General features: G+C 38.7%; 1 protein-coding gene across 1 annotated transcript in view; it reads left to right on the top strand.

Annotated features, from left to right (window-relative positions):
• Positions 1–18,964, top strand: part of clec16a (C-type lectin domain containing 16A) — a 269,823-nt gene that overhangs the window by 47,037 nt on the left and 203,822 nt on the right. Inside the window, exons 10-11 of the mRNA XM_043711087.1 lie at positions 4,832–4,945; positions 6,458–6,499. Coding sequence (XP_043567022.1) covers positions 4,832–4,945; positions 6,458–6,499 — 156 coding nt within the window. The remainder of the gene's footprint in view (positions 1–4,831; positions 4,946–6,457; positions 6,500–18,964) is intronic.

Below are 18,964 nucleotides of genomic sequence, written 5' to 3'. Positions count from 1 at the left end.
TGGGGTCAAGTCTCGTTCCCATGCTGGTCAGGCCTCAAAATATAATAAAATGTGACACTGAATCATAATGATATTTTAGGCAAGATAATCTAATAAAGTTTTGTCAAAGGGGTATGTTTTAATGAATGGCTCAAAGGAGAGCAGAGTAGTTAGCAATACTGCCTTACGGCACCAGAGACCTGGGTTTGATTCTAGCCTTGGGTGAGTACCTGTGTGGAGTTTGCATGTTCTCCCTGTATCTGTGTGGGTTTCCTTCTTATGCTCCAGTTTCTGCCCACAATCCAAAGATGTGCAAATTAGGTGGATTTGTCATGCTAAATTGCCCTAAAGTGTCCTGCGATGTGCTGGTTAGGTGAGTTAGGCATGGTTTAAGAACCCCAAATGAGGTTGTGGGGATGGGCTAGGTATGGATGAGATGCTGTTTTGGGGGGTCAGTGTAGACTTGATGGGTTGAATGGCCTGTTTCTGGACTGTAGGGATTCTATGAGGGGGGAGGGTGCAGGGATATACTGGGAATTTCAACGGTTTCGGGACTGGGACACTCCAAGAATGGTCACCAATTGCACTTGTAAATTCTTGAGTGTTCAAATGAGAGTAGCACTTGGTCTTGTGGGATCAGAGAAGACTATTGATGGAAAGAAAGGCCAACCAAGAGGGGTTTGATAACAAAGATGAGGATTTTAAAATTGAGGTATTTTCAAGTTGGGAGTTCACTTAAGTCAAGCATCACAGGAATGGTGGGTAAAGTGGTTTGTAATGTGAACATGACAGCAGCAGAGTTTGGATGACTGAGAGTTTCTTTATGCTTGGGTGAGCAAATTAGTCATCTGAAAATTATATAGAGAGAAGTCCAGAACATCTGAAACTTAGAGTTCCTCCTGAGAGAACTGGTCTATTAAGTGGCAGGTACTGTAAGTTAGCTGCAAAACCGTTTCCTGAGCGAGAATCAGATAGTGAAGAGAAATGAGTCGTTTGGTCATACAGGACTAGCTTATAACATTGTCTTTATTTTTCTACATTACTCAAGAAACTAGGATCCTGATTGAATTCACATCTCACCTGTTCGTTTTACTGCCTGCAATTCACACCATTTTGGTTTGCCAAATGCTTGCATTCATTTAGTCCTTAGAGTCTTCCAAAACACATGAGTCACTTCAACATGGGATAGGGATTGAAGCTGGAGCATTTCCTGGTCTTTGTTTGGATGAATTGCAAGTAACAGATGGCACAGACATACCGAGCAATTGGGGAAGCTTTCTGCTGAAACTGTTGACGTAATTTCTTTTGGATTAAGTTTTTTAAAACGGAAGTATTAAAATGAGGTTTTGTATATTACTGGAAATATAAGCAATTCTCTCAAAATGTAGTGTGTCCAGAAACCTATGTATAGTATAATGTCTCAGTTCCTATTTTTAGCCTCCACTTCTCAGTCGCCATCCTTTTGGTGCAGTTATCTGGTTTGACATCTGAACATGGTCTTAGTGGCTTAGCCACAGTGGAATTTTAACCTGCAATCGGAGAGATCAGGCAAGGGAATGGAGTGTAGCTTTTCTTTAATAGATGCTACTAATGATTTGAGAAGATCTTACAAATGCAGTTTAGCCTGATTAATTACAACCCAATAATAAATTGTTATTGCTTGTAAATCAGTGGCTGTGCCAGTGGTGGAATGCATATTAATATAAAATGTTACTTACAGTTCTGAAATGTTGTTATCTTTAAAGCAGGCTGCCCACTGGTGCTCAATAAATGCAAGGGCACTAGGCAGATTTGGCTCCAAATCCTAACTGAACCAAGCTTTTGGTCACTTCTGCTAATACTTGCTTTGACACTGCATATATTTTTCTCTAATTAGGCTTCTGTGAAGTGAAATGGCTTGTGATGTGTTTTTCTGTATTGAAACCATTTTACCTTATAACTTGTTGACAAATAAAATGCTGTTAAATAACAGGAAATGTTGTACACTAAATATTATAAATTGTGCTGCATGAATTTTAATCCTGGTCTATTATAGGATGAATGTCCTAAATTGTCTCTAAGCATAAAACTAATTTTAAAAATTCTTTCATGGGACAATGAAATCATGGAAAAAGCCAACATTTGCCTCCAATCCCTTACTGCAGACAAACTGAATGATTCGCTGGGTCTTTTTAGAGAGTAGATTGGAGTCAAGCACATTGGTGTGCGTTTGGAATATTGTATTAACAGAGAAGGTAGGAAATTTGAAACATTAGTTTTTAAAAAAAAAAAGAAATACCTATATTTCATTTATGTTAACCCATATCCATGATGTACTCATTTGCATCTGATCAAGTTTTTGGTTGGCATGGCAGCAAATATGATCATTTACTGGTCAATGAGTGAGACTAGAATTGCAATTTGGTGGATCTTGATGATTCCTATGCTCATTTTAAAAATAATTACAAGCCAGTAATTCTCTTTCAACAGAAGCAATATAGCAATATCCTTTTGACTTGTAAATAACCATAAATGGGGAGATTTGTGAAGTGGCAATGTCAATAAGCATGGAAACAGGCCTTCAGTCCAGCTGGTCTGCACCAATTGGACATCTCAATCTGACCTAGTCCCAGCATTTGGCCCATATCCCTCTTAACCCTTCCTATTCATTAACCCATCCAGATGCCTTTTAAGTATTGTAATTATACCCACCTCCTCCACTTCCTCTGGCAGCATGTTACATACAAGCACCACCCTCTATGTGAAAAGTTTTGAATCTTAATTTTTTTTAAAGATCTTAACCCTATGCCCTCTAGTTTTTGACTCCCATACCCTAGAAAAATACCTTGGCTATTCACCCTATCCATGCCCCTCATGATTTTAATAAACATCTGTAATATCATCCCTCATCCTCCAACACTCCGGGTTTTTAAAAAATCTCAGCCTCTCCTCATAGCTCAAACCTTCAATCCTGGCAACATTCTTGTAAATCTTTTCTGAACCCTTTCAAGTTTTACCACATCCTTAATATAGCTAGGGTGACCAGAATTGTGCACTGTATTCTAAATGTGCCTCACCTCATGAATAGTTGCAACATGATGTCCCAATCCAATGCTCTGAGCAATGAAGGCAAGCATACCAAATGCCTTTTTCAGCACCCTGTCTACTTGGGACTCCACTTTCAAGGAACTATGCACCTGCACCCCTAGGTCTCTGTTCAGCAATACTCCCCAGGCCCCTATCATTAACTGTATAAGTCCTGCCTTGGTGCGCCTTATCAAAATGCAACATGACACATTTATCTAAATTAAACTCCATCTGCCACTCCACAGCCCATTGCCCCTGTTGTACTCTGAGGTAACCTTCTTCACTGTCCACTGCATCACCTATTTTGGTACGTCTGCAAACTTACTAACCATACCTCTGATATCCACGTCCAAATGATTTATATAAATGACGAAAACAGATGGACCCAGCACTGATCCTTGCAGCACACCGCTGGCCACAGGCCTCCAATCTGGGGAAAAAAACCCCTCTGTCTTCTACCTTCAAACCAATTTTGTCTTCAATTGGCTAGTTTCCCCTAGATTCCATGTGATTTAACCCTGCCAGCCACTCTACTGTGCAGAACCTTTGCACTAACAGAAACATACTGTCTAGGAATTCTCATTTTTAAAGGCCTCCCACTTTTCAACTGCCCCATTACTTGTGAACAGCATCCCCCAATGAACGTTTCAAAGTTCCTGCCTAATCCTGTCAAAATTTGCCCTACTCCAATTTAAAATTTGGACTGGTAATACAGAGGCCAAGACTAATTCTTTAGGGACTTGTGTTTAAATCCCACCATGGCAGCTAGTGGAATTTAAATTCCATTCACAAACAAATCTGGGATTGGAAGCTCATAGCTGCTTTGGTAACCATGAAATTCTCACTTGATGAAATGTTCACTGATGTCCTTTCTAAGGAAGGAAATTTGCCATCTTTATCTGGGCTGGCTGACGTGATGAAAATGTGTTGCTGAAAAAGCGCAGCTGGTCAGGCAGCATCCAAGGAGCAGGAGAATCGACGTTTCGGGCATGACCCCAATTCCTGAAGAAGGACTCATGCCCGAAATATCGATTCTCCTGTTCCTTGGATGCTGCCTGACCTGCGCTTTTCCAGCAACACATTTTCAGCTCTGATCTCCAGCATCTGCAGTCCTCACTTTCTCCTGGCTGACATGTGATGACAATCTCATGACGATGTGTTTGGCTGTTAACTGTCCTATGAAATGACATGGCAAGCTACTGCATTCAAGCAATTAGCATTGGGCAACAAATACTGGCCATGCTGGTGACACAACTATCCCATGAAAAAATGAATTACTTAGTTTCTTAATGAAATTAAAAATCCTAGTGTGCACAGCCGTACCTTCCAGAATACACAAATATTTGCTGTTGATTTATAGTATGCTTTTAGAAACAATACTTTGTTTATATACCATGCAATATATATCAAGGATACTTATAATATCCTTTTAGGTAAATATCTTTTTGAAATTGTTACTCTATAATGATCTAAAACCTATGGCCTTCTCAAAACAAGGCCTAGGTAGCAGCATTCCTGAAGAAGGGCTTATGCCTGAAACGTCAATTCTCCTGCTCCTCGGATGCTGCCAGGCCTCCTGAGCTTTTCCAGCACCAATCTTTTCAACTCTGGTCTCCAGAATCTGCAGTCCTCACTTTCTCCTAAGTAGCAGGACCCAAAGCATCAGCATTCATGAAATGAAGGTTTTGGAACCGTCATCGTCATCTTAATAATTTTGTCATGGCTATCAATTACAAAATATTTAAACTGAAACACAACATTAATTTTAACTTTTTTTTCTCTCGAGGTGTTTTTAATTATACACTACAGACCATTGGTAAATGCCTTAGCTGACGTGATCTTGAATGGGGACCTTTCGGTGTTCAGTATTAATTCAGAGCAGGATTCTTTGAAGCATTCAGTAAGTATATCTATTCAATTCAGTTGCAATGGATATCACTTGGGTAGCTGGATTACCATTGATGGTCAAATGTAGAGTTTGGATGTTCTTTGTAAAATTTTAGACATTGCGAAGAACACTTATTTTTCCAAATTGCTTGGCTTGCATGATTTTTTTGTTTTGAACTTTTATATGATAGTCCAATTTGTTACGTATCAGTTGTGTTTGGTAACTAATGTTTAAACGGCTGACTAACAATGTTATTGACAACTGAAGATAATTCCATGAAGGAAAACATTTTACAGAAATGCAATATCAGGAACATTGCTTCATGTTTATTTAAAAAAAAAGCAAGAAATTCTGAGAACGAGATCTAATGCCTGGGCGGCACTTGAACAGCTCCAGACGTGCATTCCAAAATATTGGCAAAAATTCCTGCAGTCCCTAAAGAAGACCTCCCTGGATGTTTGATTTTTTTATTTTAGTCCAATAAAGGAATCCACACATTTTTATATTCCAGTTGTCAAAGGCACGGCAATTATCTATTATCTTAAAAATTCTATCTATTTGGTTTATTTAAACATGCCCATCAAGCCATTCTCGGGAAGTAGTTTCTTTAAAATAACTGTATAATTACCTTTTAGCAGTAAGTAAGAATACTGCATGTGCAACAATGTTCCAATTATCTTTGCAAATATTAAACTGCAGTACAAGACAAATCTTATCTGCTGCCCTGGAGAATGAGGTAAGCTATTTGAGTGAAGTGGAAGTAGTGTTTGGTAGTGTTGATATTCTGATGCATTCTTCGGTAGTGTCTGGATTTTGTTTGACCTGTTAATTTGCATTAAGTGGAACAAGCATAATTGCAGCCTTATGAATTGTGGTATGCCCTGTTGTCGTGTTTATATGTTTATTTGTCACTAAATCACCAGCCAAGTGCAATGTATTCTTTCATGCATTTTAATCCCTAGAAAACAGATTTATTTTTCCCAGATTTCACAGGAACTTCATAGCCTTAAAAAAAAAAGAAGTATCTTCGGCAAAATTTGGCTCTTGAAAATAATGCAGTTTAAAAATTGTGTTCCTAAGAGTCCAAATAGAAGCACGTTAATGTATTCTTTTAATATATAAGCAATGTATAGTTGATAGAAAGCTCTCTCATTTGCAAGGGGAGGCATTTTATTTAAAAATGTATTTTCCAATGCAATATATCAGTATCATAACAGTAAAAAAAATTAAAATGTAAAACATGTCAAATGACGTGAAGAAAATGAAATTCATGCTCGCTGTTTTCATTTTTCAGCAGCTAATTTCTGAGATTTTCGATTAATGGTTAGTAGTAACTGCAGCCTGAATCTTATCCTATTGTGACACTTAGGAACATCTGTTTACCATCTATCCTCTCTGATATACTTGTTCAGTTTTAGTGACCTGAAATTGTGTCCATTTGCAAGTTACAGGTATACTTCTTTTATTATCTCTAATCTTTTAATTTTCTTCTTCTGCTTTCTTGCTGCCTCTGGCGTGTTGTAGCTTTTCCCGACTCCAATGGCTAGCTCTCCATCAATACCAAAGGTCTGTTTTTTTTTTTTCACCCTGTGATTACATTTTTATCAGTGTTTTAGGTTAATGAAATGGCAAGTGACTTTCAACTTGAATTGTTACCTTATGCACATGTTACTTTTAAAAAAAAGTAATAAGGTTTCAATATCTTGCAATTGAAGAAATGAGGTGGTGTCTATCTGTCTTTGTATTTAAATAAAAATCTAGATTGTGAAAACATTGTCAGAAAAAAGTTAACCATTTTTATATGAAGTCATGTAAATATATTTTGGATGTTTTTGAGGACTAGTCCATAGGAGTTTTTCAGGGTGGTATCCTAGACCCTGCCATTTTAGCTGCTCCATCAATGACCTTTTTATAGTAAAGTTAGAAATGGGATGATTGCTGATTGATTGTACAATGTAAGTCCAGTTCATGACTCTTCAGGTACTGAAGCAGTCCATAAACAAATACAGCAAGACCCGGACAATATCCAATGCAGATTGACAAATAGCAAGTGACATTTGTGTCACTCAAGTACAAGACAATGTTGGTCTCTATCAAGATAGAGAATCTAACCATTGCCCCTTGATATTCAAGAGCATTCCCATCACTGAATCTCCTACTATCAACATCCTGGGGGTTACGCTAGTTCAGAAGCTGAACTGAAGAGGGCATATAAATCCAGTGGCTGAAAGAGCAGGTCGGAAGCAAGGAATCCTGCAGCAAATAACCCTTCTCCTGGCTCTTCAATGCCTGTCCACCACCTGCAAGGCACAAGTCAGGACTGTGATGGAATATTCCCTGCTTGCCTTTTTGAATGCAACTCCAGCAATGCAAGAAGCTTGACACAATCTAGGACGAAGGGCCTGCTTGGTAGGCGTATTAACGAGCATCAGCTCCCTCCACCACTCAGTAGCAGCATGTGTGTGCCATCTACAAGATGACTGAAGAGATTCACCAAGGTTCCTCAGACATCACCTTCCAAAACCATTTAGAATGACAATATTGACAGATACATGGGAATGCCACTATCTGCAAGTACCTTTCCAAGCTACTTGCTGTCCTGTATTTGGAAAAGTAGCGTTGTTCCTTCAGTGTTGCTTGATTGAAATCCTTGAACTCTGTTTCCAATGCCATTGTGGGTCCACCTGTAGCAAATCGACTGCAGTGATTCAAGAAAGCAGCTCACTACCAACAAGGACAACTAGGGATGAATGTTGGTCCTGGTCATGATATTCACATTTTCAGGAATGAATAAAACTAAATAAAAATTGGAAGATATCCACATCAGGTTGTTCAGTGAGTAATTGAGCCAGAATCAATCCTTGGTTTGTGCTGCATTTGCTAATCTTTGGTGAGATAATGATTGGGGCATGGCCATTGGCTGCTTCCTGATTTGTAATTGAACAGTTCCTGGGCTACAGATGAGGAAAAGTCAGGGGTCATTTTTGATGCCATCAACTGCTGATACTTTGCCAACACTTGTTAGCAAGGATGATTTATGAAAGGGAAGGTAAAGCTCAGGTAAGGTAGTGATAGGAATAGGTACCCAAAAAATGATCATGGGGCATGAGAAACGATAAGGTACCATTGTTCACAGTCAGAGGATTTCATTTCTGACTTTAATTCCAATTGTTGCAATGTTTTAGGAGCAGAAATATGATCAGAGATTTTCAAAAATGGAGTTGAGGGAAGGATGGTCATGGATTTAGGAAACAACAACATACCAATTTGTTTAGGATTCTCTTTTTGAAGAGCAGTAGACCATTGATTGCATCCTTCGTTGCTCTAGAAGTGTCTAGCCACAGAATTTTCTTCATACAAGAATTTCATGATCTGCAGTCGAATAAATATGATAGCTGATCTGTGACCTAACATCTTTGAACTAACAGTAAATTTGTCATAGTCCAAGAGGATGGTAGAGCTGCTTTCTCAGAGCAAGAAAGAGACTGGTGTTGAGTTTAACTTGAGGATGAGAAGACAGGACCTTCATGGTACCCTCAGTCAGTACAAGAATTGAACTGGCACTGCTAGCGTTGCTCAGCAACATAACACCACGTACCAACATTTTTCTTTTAGTGTCGTTTTTGTTATTATTAATAATAATAATATTATTACTACTATTACCTTTAAATTGGAGACTGAAAGGTTTTTGTTGACTAAAATTAACAATTAACTTGAGCATCAGTTATCATTTGTGGAAGATTTCCATAGTTCCATTACTTTTCTCCCATTACTTTCCAGTTTTGGTAAAGAAAATGGGGTTCCTTACCAAAGCATTGTGTCTTGTTGACCATGCATGCTTTCTCCTTTTCTCACGCAAGGTTACAGTCATACAACCAGAAGCATGCACATCATTTTCCATTTATTCTGAAGACACCATTCTTTAGTGTGTGGCATAACATTCAGTCGTGAGTTGATGGTGGGATTGTGAAAAAACACATTACTTTTTGAAGTTTGTGCTCTTACTGTGTAGCTCAATTTGGTCGCTTTTGTGAAATTCATTTGCATGCCTATCATAGTTGTCTGCTTCTACTGATGCTTTTTGGGCCCTTGTGACCGGTCAATCTATTAAGTTGGAAAGAAAGGAATTAGAAAAAGCGCTTGACTTTCCTTAAATAGGAAATTTTTGAAAGCTAACCTCAAATATTTCAAATGATAGTCTTGTGATAAATTTGAAGCTTTTCTCGACTAAAACATATTTACAATTTAATTTTTAAAATTTTAAATAGATAATGGAGGATTTGATTGTTTGTGCTGATGTTCAAATAGTGTTTTGATATGTTGCATTTGATTGGTAAGCCAAAATAATTACTGTAAAGGCACTTTGCTTCTTTGAACTACAAATATTTCTGATTCTTTACCTCTCTTTTTGAGTCCTGGCTTCAAGTTACAAACTAAGCTTGGCAAATATTGTTGGAAGGTGAAGACTGTTGGGAGCATAAATTGGATTGGAAAAAAATGACTCAATTTAGTGTGGATTTTCATTAAGCAAGTAATTATGCAGTCTGATGGGAAGCTGATGATTTTGCTTTAGCTTCATTCCAGAAAATGAGGAAATGTACAAACTCTGTACAGTTTCCTGTCTAATCGTTTACTGTAATTTTGGAGAAGATTTGTAGCTCAGATGGTAAGTTTGCTGGCTGAGCTGGTTGCCCACAAACCTGCCACCACACTGAAACAGCTCCTGATGAATTTAAAGGATCCTGTACCAACAACCAGCAGAACGAATGTCACAAACAAAATACCCTGCAAGGACTGAACAAACATTACTTTGGACAGACGGTCAGGAAACTAGCTACCAGGATATGAGCATCAACTAGCCACCAATCGACATGACCAACTATCACTAGTATCCATATGCACATACGAAGAGGGACACCAGTTTGACTGGGACAATATATCCATCCTGGGACAGGCTGAACAAAGGCATGCACAGGAAGTCCTCGAGGCCTGGAATTCAAACCGGAATTCCATCAATAAACACGTTGATTTTGGACCCCATTTACCAACCTTTGAGAAAAAGAACCAGAAATGATATCACCCACCACAACAGACCAAGACAAATAAATAGCAAGCAGGCAGAACACCACTGCTTCATTGGAGGTTCACTGATGATGTTACCTAGCATGGTGATGAAATGTCTGAGAACACATCTACCAGCTCAGCAAGCAAACCTATCACCTAATCTTTTCATGGTTAGGACACTAGCAATCTGACAGTAGTACCATATATAAAAAGGTTTATTAGTTTTTTTAAATTAAAAATGACAGGCTCCTGACTATTCTAATGCATGCAGAACAGGGGAAAAATAAGGCTGTTTTCTCATCTTTTGCCCCAACCACTTACCTGAACTTTTAGTTAGGCTTAAGACACTAGTTAAGGACTAGAGACTGATTTCCTGAATTCAACTGATTAATGAGTGATAAGGAGAGGGAGAAAGTTTAGCATTTTTGCCATTTAACTTTTAAGGTTGGAGTCTTCCACAAACTACTTAACACTTGTTTGGTCTATTAACTTAAACAATGGAGTGCATAGTCACATCTTGGAATTGTAGAGGGGAAGAAGGTTGTTACTTTTTGATAGCCTTCTGCTGGGAGTTGTGATGCTGCAGCCAGCTGGAAAACTGTATGGATATGGGCATATATGCCTCAAGTATCCATGATTGGGACACTAAAAGGCATAGAATCAAGCCATTCAGTCAACTAGGGAAAATGAGTTTCCAAATGTTAATAATTAGCATCAAATTTACTGGTAACATGTTTATTTTTAAACATTGATTCACACTTGTCAAGACATGCTTTGCTTATCGTTGTCTTGTAACTTCCTGTTTGTCTAGACCATTTGTGGCCACAGTATGTCACTTCTAGTTTATACTTTTTTTTTTAAAAAAAGGCCTTCCTTAACATTCATTTCCTAGTGATTATTTTATGAACACTATTTTCTTGAATTCAAAATTATTTTGGTTGTCTTTCACATAAACTTCCACCTATCCCTATTAAGTATATTAGTTTCTTTCTTTCTCCTTTAGATATCCTTCAGTGAAGTTGCATGTTGTTCCCCATAGCTACTTCCATTTGTAGCTAGTTGACATTATGCTTATTGTCTGGTTTAATAAGCATGAATTTAAATGGGGTCAACTGCAGCTGATCTGGTGAATTAACTTGACATTAATTAAAGTAAGATGTATGAATGAGCTGTTAATAATAACCATTCAACTCAATCATTTTGTATTTCTTACCAGTGTTATGGACCAGGCCAACCACCCTCAAAACATTTCAAAAAAGTAGCCCAGGCCCTAACTTTGCTAGTTGTTTTAAGCAGGTGTCAAGCAGATATTCCAGGAGTGATGCTGGTCAAACCACTTAGTTTTAAACAAAACAGAATTTAGTTACAAGATTGTTGAATGACACACAAAAGAGAACAGCATGCAAAGTAACAATCTAACTTGGTATAATCTATTAGATTTTTGGATAATGATGCTGTTCCTAATACTTCCAACAATCCCCAAAAACACCCCTTGGTACAAAAGGTAGAATCAAACACAGGGTCTTTCAAAAGAGAAGTCAGAGAGAGGGAGGGTCAGCATGGGCCAGCTTCTTTTGGATCCTGCAGCTTCATAACAATACTGACTGCTTTTCAGTGAAATAGCCAGACTGCCAAAACTAAATCAAACCAGAGAAAAGCTGAGCTGGGAGAACTGGTCACTCCCTTTTTCATTGTACAAGTTTTTTTTTTAAAACACTTGAAAGCCTTTCGACTGTGGCAGCCTCTGTTAGCTATAATCATATTGGCTCTGAAACCCATCGAAACCTAGACATTTTGGAATCGCTGCTCTTACGACCTCTCTGGGGGGAAAAAACCGAGGACAGCATAACTTTGTTAAAGGAGCAACATCATCACACCTGGTTGCTGATTTCCTGTGAGGCTGTTGAACCATGGTCACTCACCCAAAGTAGCATCTATTTTGTTCACCATGTACCAATTCACTTTTACATTCCAGCAAGGTTAGTTGAAAACCCAAGCGAAACAACATTGCAGTATGCATTCACCCGGTATAATCTCGAATCAGGCCAATTGGAATTACCTAATTATAGTAATACCACGAGTTTTTGCTTTTAGTGAAGCAAATGGTTTCTTTTTGCTGAAGGACTATGAACATAATAAATTTGGCCAGGAGTGTAGGCCACTCAGCCCCTCAAGCCTACCCCATTGTAGGGAATTTCAATCCATTGCACTCTATGCACTCCTTCAAGTAAATAATTGAGGCCCTAGGACTGATCCTTGTACACTTCACTTGCTACATCTTTCCAATCTCAAAAGACCAGTTAATCTTTACTGTCTGTCTTCTGTATTAACTAATCTCCAATCCATGCTAATACGTACCCCCAATAATGTGAGCTCCTATTTTATGCAAAGTTAAAAATCACGCAATACCAGATTATGGTCCAACAGGTTTATTCAAAAATACAAGTTTTCAAAGCACTGCTTCGTTAGATAGCTACCTGACAAAGAAGCAGCGCTCTGAAAACTTGTATTTTGGAATACGCCTGTTGGACTGGTATTGTATGATTTTTTAACTTTGTCCACCCCAGTCTAACACTGGCATCTCCACATCATTATCTTGTGCAGTAACCTTCCAAGTGGCACTTTATCAAATCCCTTCTGAAAGTCCAAATGCACTACATCTATTACATCCCTTTCCTAATTCTGCTTATTGTATTTTCAAATATCTCTAGTAAATTTGTCAACCGTGGTTTCATTTTTACAAAACCATGCTGATTCTGTTTGATCACATTAGGTTTTACTGGATGTCCGCCTATTTCTTACTCAATTATGGATTCTGTTATTTCCCAACTGACATATACTTTTCTGCCTTGTGTTTGTCTCTCCCTTCTTGAACAGGAATGTGACACTAGTGGTTTTCCAATCTGCTGGAACTTGTTCTGAATCCAGTGAGTTCTGGAATATTTCAACCAATGCCTCCACTATTTCTCAAACCCATGGGTACAGGCCGTCAGGTCCTGGCAACCTGACTGCCTGCAGTGCCATTAGTTTATTGATACTTGCAATAGATTGTTACAAGATTTTCCTCCCATTGCACCTCGGTTAGCTAATACCTTTTGGGATGTTTACAGTGTCCTCTACCATGAAGATCGATGTAAAGGTTTGTTTGAATTATCTGTCATTTCCTGGTTCCTGTTATCAATTCCTCACTGACTTCATCCAAGTGCCGGAATTTAGCTACTTTTTATATACCCATGCAAACTCTCTTTGTATGTTTTCATGTTTCTTACCAATTTACTTTCATAATCACCTTTCTCCCTACTAAACTTTCAGTCATCCATTTCTGGTTCCTAAATAAAATAATTTGCAACTCTTTAGCCTACCCCTTGTTTTTGCCACTGTGTATTCATTAGTTTTTGGTTTGCTATTCTTTTTGTTTCACTGCCTTGGTTAAGCATGGGTGTTTCATTCTTCTAATAGAGTTCTTTTTAACCGGAATAAAGTTTTGTTGAATTTTGTGATGTTTCTTAAATGTCTGCCACTATTAGCCTACTGATCTTTGTCTCAGTCTAATTTCCTGCCTCACTGTTTGGCACCTCTTTCTTTAAGTTAAGGACACTCGTTTGAGATTGGAGTGCTCTCCTTTTGAGCTAAGTTTGAAATTCTGCCATGTTGATGATTGCTACCTCGAGGAGTATCCTTAACTATGAGATCTGTTTTAAATCCTACCTCATTAAATATTGCAGATCTAAAATGACCAGTTTGTGGTTGGGGTGTGCAACATACTGTTTGTATGGAACAATCCCTTACTTATGTTATAACTTTGTCTTCCATGTTACCCTTGCCCATCGGATTTGTCCAGTCAATAAAATCACCCATGGCAGTTGAAGTTTCCTTCTTTTACATCTTCATTATTTCCTGATCTACACTTCTCCTATAGTAATGCAACACTTCAGGGACCAACAGATGAATCCCACCTGTGACTTATTTCACTTGTTCCTTATTTCCACCCAAACTGATTCCATTTCATGATTTAATTCACCTATACCAGTACTCATTACCATACCGATGTCTTCTTTTATTAATAATGCCAATTTTTCTAGAACATTGAGGATCCTAGAATATAGAGTTCCCAGTCCTTGTCACCTGGCAACCACTTCTGTGTAATAGCCGGGGTCTGGCACAGGCTGCAATCAGGCCAGCCGATGTGGAACGTGATTGGAGGTGATTGACACTTTTTTACTGGCTTATGTCAGTGGAAAGTAATAGTTGAATTTCATAAGTTTTTTTTTTCTTTTTTACACATCCTATTATCAGTAAAGTTGATTGCTTCAATACGGTGTATGATTGGTGAATGGGCATGTAAGCGTCTTACCTTTGTCTGGGGAACGCACAAGGGTCTCTGGGAAGGCTGGACAAACTGCTATAGCTTGTGAAAGGACACCAGGGTGAGGGTGGGGAGGCAATGCTTGACAAAGGAGCATCAATAGGACTTTTCTCAAAGTTTCCCTTCTGCAGTTGATGACACACTACCACTCTGATACTGTGAAGGCTGCCCCTTTAAAAAGTTGGTCTGACTCCTTGAAAATTATGGATGACTGGGAAATCCATGTTTCTCCCATGGAGCTGACCAGGAAAGGAGTGCCAGGTGTGGGTTCACAACTTGAACTAGTCTGCTCCTTTTAAAGTGCAATCCTGAAAATTGAAAGGCCTGAGAATGGGATCAAAGGTTCTGGGATCAAGATCATCTGCCTTTTTAAAGGGGCCTAGAAGTCATTCTAAGTTGTTGAAAGTCAAGGCCATATTATTACATCCTGTTTATTAATGATGTTAACTATGGCCATCCTAGACATTTTCTTCCTTTTGGTCATTTCATTAACAACATTCTCTTAAACCAAAATAATTTTGAGTCTATCCATGCCAAATTGTTCATTTGATCTATTCTGAAGTGGTAAACAGCTATAATTTGTCTTATTTTGACTTTCTTTTTTAAATAAAGTACCAGTGGATGCTGTGATCACATTCTGTGATTTTACGATTATTTTGATGTACGGTTGAACAATACTTGTAAACTGCAACAAGATTTTGTAAGAGGAAATTAGAATGATTTTGTTATAAGTAAATTCTCAACATTGAGTTTAAAAATTACTTCAGTGCAGTATCTGAAGTAGAATTGTTTTTTCACCAAATTGCTCGGGTGTATCATTCTGTCTTGACTGAGATAAGCTTATACAGGTCTGACAGAGATGCTGTTCAAGATACTGGAATATGTACACCAGCTGCAGTAGGAACAGAAAACTTTATCTTCAAGTTTATCAACAAGCTTTGCACTTGCATTAGCACTACCCTTTCAGGGTGAAATCCCCAATTTTGTGTTTTCAACCAACCTCTGATAACTTGGTGCATCAAGGCTAGGTGTTTCGATTGCTTGCAAAGATTCAGGTGGTCTGATTGTAGTTTATGATGGAGAGAGGTTATGGGCCTAAGCTGTGATTCTGTATGCCTTATGTTTCAAGAACTACTTCAGAATGTAAATGAAAGTGCGAATGGGCTGTGCCTGTCCTTGAACCTGCTCTGCTCATGACTGATTGATTGATTGGATCTTGGCCTCAACTCTACCTTGCTGCTTGCTACCCACAGACTTTGATTTCTCTGTAGTACAAAAATCTGTCTATCTCAACCTTGAGTATTTTCATCCTGTACTGTTCTCTTGGCTAGGGAATTCCAGGCATTCAAAGCCATCAGAGAAAATAATCCTTCTGTCTTAATTGGCGGCCCCTGTAATCTGAAACTCATTTAGTTCTACATTCTCCCATCAGGAAAAATGTCCTCCCAGCCTCTTCACTTATTCTTTTGTGTCCTGGTGCATGAATTGCATAAAATTAGAATGCAGGTACAGCAAGTAATTATGATGTCAAATTGAATGTTAACATCTATTGTGAGAGAAATAGAATACGTAAGTTTTTTTTAAAATACAGCTGTACAAGGCCTAGACAGGATCATACCTGGAGTGCAGTGTACAGTTTTGGGCCCCATTGAAAAAAGATAATTGCCTTGGAGGCAGTTTAGGAATTAATTGAACTGGTTAGGCCTATACCTGTTGGAATTTAGAAAACTGAGTGGTGGTTTTACTTAATTTACAAAATCTTGAGAGAACTGGATAGGGTGGATATCAGGAGGATGTTTCCCCTTGAGGGAAACTAAAACTAGGTGACATAATTAAAAGGTCAGTGTCTTTTAAGGTAGCGATGATTATTTTTTTTCTCTCTGAGATGCATTAAAGGATGAAATTGCCTTCCTGAGAAGGTACTGGAAGCTGTGACTTTATTTTCTCAGCTTTGAATAAATTTTACATTTTTGATATACAAAGCAGTCAAAGATTGAGATGCAGGCATGAAAGTGGAGTCGAGACCACAATAAGATCAGCTGTGATCTTATTGAATGGTGGGCAAGCTTAGTGGGCCTAAAAGCCTACTCCTTCCATGTTCAGTGTTTCAATCAATGCCCCCATCAAAAGAAGAATATTATTTTCCAATAACTTGCCTCTTCTCAACTCCAATGACTATCGACACCGATCTGCTCATCCTTTCCTTATAAGTTAGCACTTTCATCCTTGGAGTCAATCTGGTGAATCTTCTCTGGAAATTTATTCCTCCATTTAAGTAATGAGCAAAACTACAAATGGCACTGTAAGTACAGTCTCACCAATGTTCTGCACAATCCTATCAAGATGTAGGTACTCTTACATTCCAATCACCTTGCAATAAAGACCAACCTACCATTTGTCTTCCTTATTGCCTGCTGTAGCTGAATGTTAACTTGCGGTTCATGTGCAAGAACAGTTGCGTCTCTGTACCAGCATTCTGTATTCTGTCTACATTTAAATGATATTTTGTTTTAATATTTCTGACCAAAGTGAATAACTTTACAAATTCCCACATTATATTATACCTCATTTGCCAAATGTTTGCCACTCTCTTTTAACCTCTCTATTTCCCTTTGCAGATTCTTGTCATCACACACTGATTTTCAGTGTATGTTTGTATTGTGTTCAAGTTTTATTACAATACTCACTCCTTTCGTTTAAGTCATTAATGTTCATCGTAGGTATTTTTGAGGCCCCACTGCTGATACATAGTGACACCCCCTTAGTTACATTTTGACAATCTGCAAGTTCCTATTTATTGTGATTCTGTTTCTTGTTGGACACCAGAATTGTGCAGTTTGTTCAGTCTGTGGTACTTGCCAGGAAAAAGCGTGGAAATTTGGAACTGATGTTTGGAATGAGGACTGAAAGTGGTGGCTTCAGTTGTCTTGTTGTTTGAGAAGAAATTTCCTCTGAAGTGTCAGATTTTGGATAAGCAGTTAGACAGTGGAAGTGTTGTCTGAGGAGATGGGTTTGCCGGAAAGCATGCAGAAACAGGCACTGGTTTTAGATTGTTACTGAGGAGCAGCATCTTGATCAGATGAAGGATAAGATTTACCCCTATTTCTAAATTAGATTAGAATAGATTAGATTACTCAGTGTGGAAACAGGCCCTTCGGCCCAGCAAGTCCACACCGACCCGCCGAAGCGCAACCCACCCATACCCCTACATTTACCCCTTTTTTTAACCTAACACTATGGGCAATTTAGCATAGCCAATTCACCTGACCTGCACATCTTTGGACTGTGGGAGGAAACCGGAGGAAACCCATGCAGACACGGGGAGAATGTGCAAACTCCACACAGTCAGTCGCCTGAGTCGGGAATTGAACCCGGGTCTCTAGCGCTGTGAGGCAGCAGTGCTAACCACTGTGCCACCGTGCCGCCCTTTTTTTAGCATTTCAGGTTGTGTGCTGTATCATGGTCTGTGACCTTTCTCGCTTTATCTATTTAAAAATCTGTATCAAAATAAGCATATTGGGAGCATACTCATTGTATATCTAAGCTCCAATGTTCCTCAAACTGCAGTGTATCATGTGGTCAATCAGCTCATTTTTGGGAACTTCAGTTATTGATTAATCCAGTGCAAATGTGGATCATTCAGGAAGTCTCCCTGTTCTTAAAGGCTGCACTTTTCTTTTGCTTTGAAACATGTCATATCAGTGTGTCCAATATAGCTAATTGGAAATCTTGATCTGTGTTGTTGCAATTCTGATTTGTACATTAAAAAAATGGACAGAAGACATTTGTTATTTAGCATGTTCCTATTCACATGATGTCTGTGTGCTTCAGTTCTTTTGTGAAATGTTAAGATTTTAAAAATCAATCTGCCGATGTTTCCTTTTGATGAGTGAGTTTCCTTTAGTTATTGAAAGATGTTAGATACTAAAGCAACAAAGACAGGTGAAGGATGTTTGCCAGTGTTGAGTTTACCAAGCAGCAGTTACCGACGTGTTCTGTGTGCTTCTGAGACTTGCACAATTTAAAGCAGGCACCTCAATACTCAGGAAGTACCATCAGCCAGAGCCTTCATGAGATCCTTCAGTTCCGATGACAAAAAAGAAAATGGTCCAACACTATGTCCCAAGCTAACTCACTCAGCTTTGAGGTACTAAACACTAAAAACACCAGTCTTGTCATTTGTGCACCTTTTCCCAGATTCCCAAAGCAACTGCTGTACTCTGAACTCTGTTATAGCAAGAGACATCCAAGAAGATGTTAGAACTCCTTTAGGGATGTTCTCAAAGTATGCCAGAAGGGATCAAACATGCATGCTGACACTTTATGACTGACCGAAATGGAGAAGGTTCGCTTTTGAGAAGACACCAAGCACCTCCAGGGGTTTAATTCTGAACATGCAGAGATACCATTGAGGCGTTGGAAACCTCTGAATAACCCTACAGGTTTAATTGGAAGCACTAGCTTTCGGAGCCCTGTTCCTAGAACCACCTGATGAAGGAACAGCGCTCCAAAAGCTAGAGCTTCCAATTAAACCTGTTGGACTATAACCTGGTGTTGTGTGATTTTTAACTTTGTACACCCCAGTCCAACACCGGCATCTC

The sequence above is a fragment of the Chiloscyllium plagiosum genome, chromosome 21 (assembly GCF_004010195.1).
Source record: "Chiloscyllium plagiosum isolate BGI_BamShark_2017 chromosome 21, ASM401019v2, whole genome shotgun sequence".
In the NCBI taxonomy this organism is placed as follows: Eukaryota; Metazoa; Chordata; class Chondrichthyes; order Orectolobiformes; family Hemiscylliidae; genus Chiloscyllium; species Chiloscyllium plagiosum.
Note: the sequence above shows the minus strand (reverse complement) of the source record. Positions and strands in the feature narration are given on the sequence as shown.